The sequence below is a fragment of the Sesamum indicum genome, linkage group LG15, assembly GCF_000512975.1.
Source record: "Sesamum indicum cultivar Zhongzhi No. 13 linkage group LG15, S_indicum_v1.0, whole genome shotgun sequence".
In the NCBI taxonomy this organism is placed as follows: Eukaryota; Viridiplantae; Streptophyta; class Magnoliopsida; order Lamiales; family Pedaliaceae; genus Sesamum; species Sesamum indicum.
In genome coordinates this window covers 9,906,077-9,916,384 of record NC_026159.1, presented here as the reverse complement: position 1 = coordinate 9,916,384, position 10,308 = coordinate 9,906,077, and the positions used below count along the sequence as shown (strand labels likewise).

General features: G+C 38.4%; 2 protein-coding genes across 3 annotated transcripts; one reads left to right on the top strand and one right to left on the bottom strand.

The window, feature by feature from the left end:
* LOC105178325 (F-box/kelch-repeat protein SKIP6-like) lies at positions 639–3,870 on the top strand. Its single transcript, XM_011101791.2, has 2 exons — positions 639–1,856; positions 3,405–3,870. The coding sequence occupies exon 1, from the start codon at positions 723–725 to the stop codon at positions 1,818–1,820; it is 1,098 nt and encodes a 365-aa protein (XP_011100093.1). The 5' UTR covers positions 639–722; the 3' UTR covers positions 1,821–1,856; positions 3,405–3,870.
* LOC105178324 (shikimate kinase, chloroplastic-like) lies at positions 4,454–9,152 on the bottom strand. 2 transcript variants are annotated; one of them, XM_011101789.2, is made up of 11 exons: positions 8,981–9,152; positions 8,253–8,502; positions 7,133–7,191; positions 6,906–6,960; positions 6,748–6,820; positions 6,433–6,520; positions 6,102–6,184; positions 5,878–6,007; positions 5,669–5,747; positions 5,438–5,502; positions 4,454–4,754 (listed from the first exon to the last, which is right to left on the bottom strand). In XM_011101789.2, the coding sequence occupies exons 2-11, from the start codon at positions 8,464–8,466 to the stop codon at positions 4,719–4,721; spliced, it is 882 nt and encodes a 293-aa protein (XP_011100091.1). In that variant the 5' UTR covers positions 8,467–8,502; positions 8,981–9,152; the 3' UTR covers positions 4,454–4,718. The 2 variants fall into 2 exon arrangements, with proteins under 2 accessions (XP_011100091.1, XP_011100092.1); XM_011101790.2 differs by lacking the exon at positions 8,981–9,152 and adding an exon at positions 8,811–8,941.

The following is a 10,308-nucleotide window of genomic DNA, read 5'->3' as shown; positions in this document are numbered from 1 at the left end:
TTTTCGAAAGAAATGTTGTCAAATCGCTAAATTTACAAAAATAGTGGATAAAATTGCAAGTTTTAGTTGTTAAAGGATCAAAATGCCAAACACCAATAACTAAAGGATCAAAATTGCAATAAAGCATTACAAATTTTATTTTTCTTCGGGTAAAAGTAATTTTCATTAAGTAAAAAATGTATAATAGTATAATACAACTTGTTTAATTTAAGCGGTCCCCTCGACAGGCCAAAAAATCCGCCATAAGCGGTAAAATGCACAAGTGCTAATAGCAGTAGGTAATTCTACACTAAGAATCCTCTACTGTACGTCTCGAACCATCAGCGCACCCACAGTGCGTGTATCTCTTTGTACTCCATCAAATCGCCTAATATTGCGCTCACGCCAGATATGATACACACACGAGGCCAAAAGAGCGCGATAGGCCGTAGAAACATAGTATTTGCCTCTTCATATGGGAGCAGTCCATAAAACGTCAGTAGCCCAAGCTCGGTTTAGCCAATCAAATCAAAGTGTGCATCGAATCACCGTCAAACAGCCACGTAAATAAGTTTAACGAAAGAAAAGACTCATCAGCACAATCAAAACAAATTACTTGATTTTGTTTTATTTACTTGATTAATATATAAAAAGGAAAAAGAAACAGAAGGCCGAATGTTATCCCAGTGCCTCACAGTCACACCTCAATTTTCAACACGCGCGCACACACATACCTACTTTCCATGGCGGACCAAACCACCCCTAGCGCCACCGTCTCCGCAAACTCAGCGCCGCCGTGTCCACTCCCACTGATCCCGAACCTCCCAGACGACATTTCACTTCAAATTCTTGCTAGAGTACCCCGCTTCCACCACCCCTTCCTGTCTCTTGTTTCAAAGACGTGGCGCTACACTGTAAATTCCCCCGAGTTCTTCCACACTCGATCCCTCCTCCGCACAGCCCAATCCTCTCTCTACCTTAGTCTCCGAATCGACTCTTCTTTCCACTGGTACGCCGAACAAAATCCACAAAACTCTAAACGTCCCCTAATTGTCCTCCCCTCTATCCCCCAGCACCCAGTCGGGTCTTCAATCTTGGCCCTTGGCCCGAAAATCTACGTCATCGGTGGCTCGAATAATGATATTCCGTCAAATAATGTGTGGGTATTTGATTGTAGGTTTAATAAGTGGGAAATGGGGCCTAAAATGAGGGTAGCTAGGGAATTTTCTGCAGCAGGGGAATGTGATGGCAAGATATATGTAATTGGTGGATGTAATGTGGATAATTGGACCCGTTCGATTAACTGGGCTGAGGTTTTGGACCCGAAGACTGGGGTGTGGGCTGCGATTCCGAGTGCAATTGAGCTGAGGGACAAATGGATGCATGCGAGCGCGATGATTGGGAGTAAGTTTTATGCAATGGCAGATAGGGGTGGGGTGGTTTACGATGTTGGATGTGGGCAGTGGGGGAGTGTGCCTAAGAGGTTGGATTTGGGGTGGAGGGGTCGGGCTGCGGTGGTGGACAAAGTGTTGTATTGTTATGATTACTTGGGGAAGATTCGGGGTTATGATGTGGGGGAGGATGTGTGGAAGGAGTTGAGAGGGGTGGATAAAGGGTTGCCGAAGTTTTTGTGTAGCTCGACAATGGTGAATTTGGATGGGAAGTTGTGTGTGGTGTGGGAAGGGAAAGGAAATGGGAAGGAGGTGGACATTATGTGTGCCGAGATTGAGGTCAAAAGGGATGTGGATGGAGGGTTGAGCGGGACCATTTTGAGGTTGGATGTAATTTTGGTGGTTCCTAAAGGGGCATCAATTTCACATTGTTTGGCAGTTGAATTTTGATGTGTTGGTGCAGTTCTGAGGGACAGATACCAGGAGGTATTAACTTTGAGTTTTGGCATTCTTGCGCTGTTTTTGCATTTAATTTTTCATTTCTATATTTTTTATTTGCATTTAATAATGATTCCATGTTGTGGAATCCAGAATATTCAGTGTGGCATGATTTTGAAGACTAGTTTAAGTTAGTGTCATATTTTTTGTTAGTTTGCTGATTCTTTCAGCTTGATCAAGTCTCTATACGGACGGACGCAAGATGAGTATATAACTTGCTTAAATTTTTAGACTGAAAATGGTGTTGGACATGAACTCGTTAAATTTGTATCTCACTTCGTGGGAACTCCATTGAGGTTGCTTATAGGCTTAGTTTCATTATGGATCAGTCCTTCCGTATGAAGTTAATCATTCTGTGTGTGCTAACTAAATAAGATGTTTTGTCTTCAAGAAAGAAGAAAAAAATGTTTTTAAGCTCAAAGTTAGGTTACTAATCATTCATTTCTTTGTTAGTTGAACTTCAATGATGGTTGAATTATTCTACAGACTTTTTGTTCTTAATTAGAAAATTAGCCGTCCAGCATTTCCTTCCCTGCAAGTAAAAATCTTAACATGTTTTGGCAAACCAAAACATCTAAATTTCATTTCTTGCTTCTTTTTGTAAATCTTCTGTGTTTCTTGCTTAAAAGTTGAACAAAACAACTGCATTCATAGTGGATCTGACTCACTCTATGCTAAGTTCATGTGTATATTATATATACACATGTCAGCTGCTCGTAGTTCTTCATGCCCGACCCGGCCGACGCATGGACCAAACCTGGCCTGAACACATAGGCGATAGTTTGTGCAGGGCGCTTTACACAGTATCTATTCCCTCAGGAGCTTTGCTTTCCTTTTTAAACCAAAGGGATCGGAAACCTCTTCATTGCAGAGTCTTCTGGAAACCCTATGTTCAACCATAAGAAGGAAGAACCTAATAAATAAAAACATAACTAATTGAGAAAATACTTTTGGGTTAACCTTGCTTACTTTCTACCAATTATTATGGCTCAAAGAGTTTTACCTGGGGTTTGCCGCCATTTGTTATTTTGCTTTAAGTTTTAGTGCATGAATTGTAACTCAGAAATTTTACTTCATTGATTGTCTTAGTTGTATAATAGGATTTTATTAATTTTTTATTATATCTCAATTCTGGAGGTAGGGTGTCATATTTTATATGTACAAAGATGAAAGCTGGATAGCAACATATCAATTGAACTTCTATTAGGTGATTGATATCCCGAGAGAAGTTGCAGATTGTCATACTATTGGGAAAAGGATGGTATTGTTTCTCTGTTCAAGCGGACAAAGGTTATGAATAAGTTGAACTATTTCTCCATTCTTTGGAATTTGTTGATAAATGTTAAGAGATGGGGTGGAGCTGGAAGATGCTTTTCCTAAAATTATTAACCATCTTGCTCTCTGCATTAGAATGCATCACAGACTTGAATAGTTTAGAGTTGTTGGGTTTTGTTCATATAGACAATCATGCTAAAGTTACTTCTCTATTTATGCATTGTTTGCGTATTTTGATGCATATAAAGTTTTTGTTTTCAGAATACAATCATATGCCTTACAAGAACACTCCTGGAGTTGTAAGGTTGCTGAAGTCCAAGCTGCAGAACCGGGTTAGGAATGACAATCCAGCAATACACCATATACCATTCACTCTCTCTTCCTCTACATGCATCATTCAACTGAATGCCATCATAAAAATGGGCTTGCATTATTGAAAGATGCTTATACTATGCAGTCAGATTGCTCCATTTGAATGAATAATTATAGAATGTTGTAATTGCAGTATTAAGATTCTTGTAGATGAGTAAACAGCTAGGCTTGACAACTGTTGATTTATCTTTTTAGTTGGTCCTGATCCACTGGCTTCTATATTTCTGTTTCCTGCTTGTGGTGATGAGTATTCTACCAAGAATATTCACAATGAACCTTCAATTGTATCCTTGTGCTTGTGCATAAAAATGGAATTCAATAAGACACCTTGGTTGAGATAGTCTTACCGACCCATCAGTCTCTTTGCATTTTTCACTAGAGTTCAGTTCGAGTCAATTACTTCTGCACTTTGTTGAGGTGCTAAAGCTTACAACTTCAATTGTTTGTGGTTACTGCCGACAGAGAAACCAGGATTACCCCAGGTTGGCTACGCTACAGAATCAGGTCTGTACAATTTTGGATCTGAATCTGATTATGTTGGACTGATTGCCATTTGCAACTGAAGTAGGAAATGAATAAATCAACTACAACTATGCTGCAGAATGTGATCTTATTATATGGTTTCTCGCAGACCAACATTAGGACAGGATAAGTACTTGTGCAGTTTTTGCAGTAAACTCTTGTTTTATCACTGGATCGATTTTCTTCGTATTTGTCGGTAACTTCTATAAACAAGTGCAGTTGTATGATAGCTGATGAAATCTGGAATGAGATCTCAGTAATATCTATAAGCATGACGTTGTGAATTCACATCCCGTCATGTGTTATATCTTCTATCACATATATGCTTACCATATAAATGGTCATTGTAATTTGCTGGAAATTGCAGGATGTATTAAAAAATTCTGATTGGTATATAGATGGAACAACATCAAAGCTAGAGCAACAATGGGACTACAAGTTGAATAAACAAAAATAGCAGATACAATGTTCGGTTACATAAAATTACAAAAGAGAAGCCCCAAGATCCAGATGAACTCAAAGCATCTGTCATACAATGATACAACATTTACAGTAGATTATTACACTTAATTGACAACCCCCACATCTTTCACATTATTCGTCTCGCAGCTGGAAAATCGAAATGCAGCACTCAACTTATGGAATTTGATGGAATTGAAAGAATTGAATAATGTTCATTCCTTATCTCTTCAAGAAATTCTCAATTTGTAGAAGCACCTGCACATGTGTTCGTTAAATTAGCCATACTCATCGAACAAATACGTGTTTGAGAACTTATAAAATGTTTCAAATAAATTTAACGAAACACCCTCTAAGTCTAAGAATAATGATATTGACACCTCTCCAGCTCCTACCCTCCCCACACCCACACCGAATCGCTAAATCCCCGTTTACTTGGAGTTATTAAGGCTGAATAAGATTAATTATACATATGCTAGTAGGCCATTCACATGGCGGAATGGTGGCCCGGGCTTAGAGGTGAAGCCGGCTACTAAATACCGTGGAACTTGAATAACTCAACCCAAAACCAAAGTCTGGATAAGGACTTAAAAAGTCCGTTTTGTCCTCACCCTATTTTCTACACCCCCACTCCAATAGGATCAGTTTTATTAAACCGAAATAATATACCAATGTAAACGATCTATAATTAATCCCGGATTTTCTTTATCATACATTTAATTCAGATTTACCATGTCACCCATTTATTCCTATACACAAAGTAGACAGTGCCTAAGAAAATCTATTAATGTACAGTATGATAGCAGCAAGCTTCGGTGTAGTTTTAAAAATTTGAGGGGTTTTTTCAATATGACCAAATCTCATGGGTCTTTGGGTAAATGTAAGTTAAATCTAAAGAACCAAATTGTTCATGAAGACTAGATAAAGAATAGCAGACGGACCTCAAGTGCAATTACAGTTGGTGTGAGATTACATACATCTTCCAATCCAAGTTTGGCCGCAATATCTGTTATAAGGGAATACATTTATCGTTGAATATGATTCCAAAAATGTACATTTTTATAGCACATTTTTATGCTTAAGCAGAATTGAGGGGGGTGGGGCGGGGAAGGGAAAAATATCAAACACGGAAGAAGAAAGCATAGAAAAGGTACGTGAAATTGAAACCATACCTTCAAGAGAAACTCTGACATCAGCATTCTTATATGCTTCACCCCTCTCTTCGAAAAGGTAAGTTAGTCGCTTCATGGTCTACAAAAACCCAAGACAGATAGCAAAAACAAGCACATAAAAATTGAGCTTTCTTAACTTGGAGTTTGGATTGTACAGCTCGTGCTTTCCTGAAGATTTCTCGTAACATTGACAAATTTAGTGAAGCTACCTTTGAATAAGGATCTCCGGATTCATGATGCAATAGGGGCCGGGAATTAGTTCCGACTGCTGTAATTCTCCGTGCTAAGGCTTCCAAAGGTACGTCTAGCCAAACACTGATACCCTTTTGCATGTATCTCCTAGTTCATCGAAAGCAATAACTAGTTAAACAACAATATAACAGATGGAGAAGTTGGCCATGCTGAAAACTGAAAGAACTTTATGTATTATTACCAATTGATTGACCGAACCACAGCGCCCCCACCCGTGGAGACAACTAATCGGTGCATCAGAGACAACTTGTGTAATACCTCAGTCTAAAGAGTCAAAAGAAGAGATGGGTGTAAATATTTTTGGGTTACATTTTGGCAGCATAACTCAAGAAGGCATTTTTCCTTTTCTCGCTAAAACATTCTCACAATCCATGCAAAGCAAGACAGGAAACATTCAAAGGAAATTAGATACATCATCAAGTTGTCACTAAAAGAGAAATCTCCAGTCTTTTCGTGTTAGGTCCTGGAAATGACAAGTCCAACAAAAAAAGAACTGATCAGTTCTCACTAACCTCATTATCTCTGAAGAAGTTCTCGCCATATAACTTAAATATTTCAGCCACAGTACTTCCACCAACAGCCTCCTCTATCAGCGTGTCACTGAAACATTCACAAGTAACATGATCTATAATTTGTTAGAATGAGGTAAAACATGGGTGTTGTGTGCAATTTGCAAAATGTGGAGCTAAAGTAACAAAAACAAATTATTAACAAGTCTTGGTACGGGTTAAAACCAGTCACCAATAGTTAATCTTATAACCTCATTTAGTCTTTCCAAAATAATTCATTTTTCCCTGCAAGAAACACAAGTGATATTTGGGGCTAACCAGTCACAAAATGAATATTCCAGGGTTTCCGACAAAACTTTGCCCACTGTTGTTTTTCCAGATCCCATCATTCCTTTAACATACAGAAACGGAGTTAAAATGCAGATGACCATAAACAACTGATAGAATGATTCAAGAAAACTGACATTGGTACCCACCAACTAGATATATACACCGTCCGTTTAGATATGGTTCAATCTCCTCTGATTTATTCTGCAATAGCATCCACAAGGAGTGAAAAGCTGACTTCAATGGTTCAAATACTTGGGAACATCCCACATATCCCAATACACCATTTTAGAGATAGACAAGGCAAGGCAACCTCCTGCTAGAAAGATTTCACATTAGGAACATTAGTTAAATGAAGAGAATGTCAAGAACTTACTTTTATGATCTTTGATTCATCAGAAGATGCTGCATAACTTCCAGACTCCAGTACGAAAGCTGAAAAAAAAAAAGAGAAAACAGAAGGGTCTTAGTGCCAACGGGTAACCGGCAAGTTTATTCACTAAGTTCTTTCCTTTGATTGGTTGACCATGCCGAAAAACAAAATCCTAAATAAATAGAGTACAAGCCTCTCTTCCCCCTTGCGCCATCCCCAACATCCTCCCACCAGCCGCTAAACCCCAACATCCTCCAGCAAGCCCCTATACCGACAGACACACACACACACAGAGAGACAGACGGAGAGACGCAATGTCATAGATAGATGTTCTCATACAACTTGAATAAGCTGAATCAATGATAAATGAAAATGTTGAACTGTGAAAAATTGCATAAATGACTGCACAAGTGTTGTTCACAGTTCCACGAGATAATTTGAGGTCACAGCTGTGTGTGGACAATACGTTGTACCATATTGTTCACATGTCCAACATAAGAGAAAAGTGGGCCACCAAATTAACTTCACTTGTTAACTTCTGCAGTGCATATAAATGAACTGAAAACATGGACAGAAGGAGTCCATTATAGCAATGGAACAACAAAACAGACAATAAAAATGGAAGATACGTTTGTTTCCCCAGTCCAAAAATGAGTTAACACTCCCAATGAATAGTGCAAATAAATTCCCAGAACATTGTGCGCACAAAAATATTGATTTCTTTCATGTGACGATCTAACGGGTGATGCAGAACAAGCATTATATTGGGCTTTTGGACATTTACTTTTGTATCAAGAGGGTTGTAAAGAGGTTAACACTTTACGGTGGTATTGCTCCAATATCCATCTGAAACACCCAACCGCGGTTCACATAACGTCATAACTACGGCAATGATCAAATAATTTAGCAGTTCAAACGGATCAATTAACAATCTTCTGATGGAAAATAGCTCAAGTCAGATAATGAAACTACTAACAAGCATCCACCTTGATCAGCTCTGAATATTAAACTAGATAAGCTTTACATATGATTAGAAAGGGAGAGAAGGAAAAACAAAGCTCAGAACCAACATAAAGAGAGTAATCCATTCACAGCATTAAACATAATTGCCTCTACTTACTACCTGGACTGCTTTCAGAAGAACACGAGATCTTTAAAACTGCAGGCCCATGGAATCTTCCTCTTTTAGTTAGCAGATTACAAGAAGCAGGTACTCGGTACAACCGTTGTTCCCCATATTTCTGAAAAAACTGCAAAGAACTGTTCGGTTTTCTTGCAATCTTCTCTGGGTTTATCCAATTGGGCAATTGCACGCCTCGGGAAACTTTTGCCTCCATGTTATATCACCCCCCCTCTCTTCCAATAGACTCAGACTACATTTCCAAGCAAGTAATCATTAAAAAGATAAATCAATGGTAACAAAAATTAAGTCACTGACAAAAAAGTCTCAGGCAACATATTCTGCAAGGAAAACAAATTTGAGCAGAAAATCTATCTTTCCCCCCACCCCACCAACCCTCCCGTCCACCAAACCCAGGAGAAAATGGGAAAATGCTAAAAGACCGCAGCTTTTATATCCTATTCTACTCTTACTCATGAAAACGCCAAGAATTCACACCTAACATATCTAATGCTTCCGAAAAACCAAAAAAAATAAAGAAAACAGATCAACAGAACAAACCCAGATATAGAGGGGGGGAAAGAAGAGCACACATGCCAAACAAATACAATAACTTCAATACACCAACTCGCTTAAACCAGGGTCAATATTTTCCAATTTTTAAGCATAATTATGAGTGAAAAACAAGAGAATCAAACTGAGAATTAAGCACGAACAATCTTCTTGCTTACCGTTCAAAGACGGTGGTTGTTGAAGTGGGAATTGGGTTAGGTGGACCTTTGAGACCTCTCAACTTCAAAATGGAGTAGTATTTATACAAGCCTGAAAAAAAACTCCCGTGTGCGTTTGGTTGGTGATGCAATGAGAAAGTTGAATGGGGTTAAGGTTGTTGGAAATGACGGAAACCGACGATTATACGTGGTCTATGGTCTTTTAATCTAACGCAATTGACCCCTGGTGAAATATGTAAATTTAAAAAAGACCCCAAGTAATATTAATATTCTTTAATTCTCCCAGTACTTTTAAAAATACTACCTCCCCGTATTTATACCTCTGAAGCCATGTTTACAAGCTCAAATTGGATTGAATTGGATTAGAATGATATCATATTAACTTGGATACTATTTTTGGCCCATTTGGTGGGTATTGTGAAAACACTCGTCATTAACATTCAAAAATTCTAACAAGAAACTGATAAATTTCAACAAGTGACTCAAAAAAGCATTTAAAATTTAGAATCTCAAATGAGTCAATTGGCGTCATTTGTCAGTCGGTTGAATCTCATGGTAAGTCACCCTCTCAATCTGTTGTTAATTCTTAATAAAATATTAGTCTCATTGCTTTGTGCAGAGAAAAAGAGTTGGAAATGGAAAATATCATTAAGCGTGGGCACACGCAGGAGGGCAAAACAGAGAACGAAAATTCTGTTGAGCATGGCCGCGCACAGCAGGACAAACAGAGAAGGAACTCGAAATCCTCCAAAATAAGCCAAAAAACCCAACCAAATCTGCAAGAACACTCCTAAGGTTCTAGAGACCAAACCACCCTTCCCGGAAAGGTTTGCCAAGTCCAAGAAGGAGGAAGAGGAGATGGAGATCCTTGAAACTTTAAGCAAAGTTGAGGTAAATATCCTCTTGTTCGATGCAATTAAATAAATACATCACTATACAAAGTTTCTCAAGGAGTTGTGCACCAACAAATCCAAATTGAGAGGTAATGAAAAGGTAAGTGTGGAAGAAAATGTATTCGCCATTTTCAAAGAAAACTACCTCCTAAATACAAAGATCCGGGTACGTTTTCTATCCCTCGTAAACTTAGAAAGATTGGAATAGAAAAAAACTTGTGTGATTTTGGTGCTTCGATTAATGTTATGCCTCTTACTATCTATGAATCTTGGATGTTGGCCCATTGAAAGACACAAGTGTTATGATTCAACTTGTCGATCCCTTCGTGGTTTATCCTGGAGGAGTTCTTGATGATACACTTATGCAAATTAATAAATTGATTTTGGATTTTTATGTACTTGATATGATGAAGGATAATTCTCTTACTTCCACAT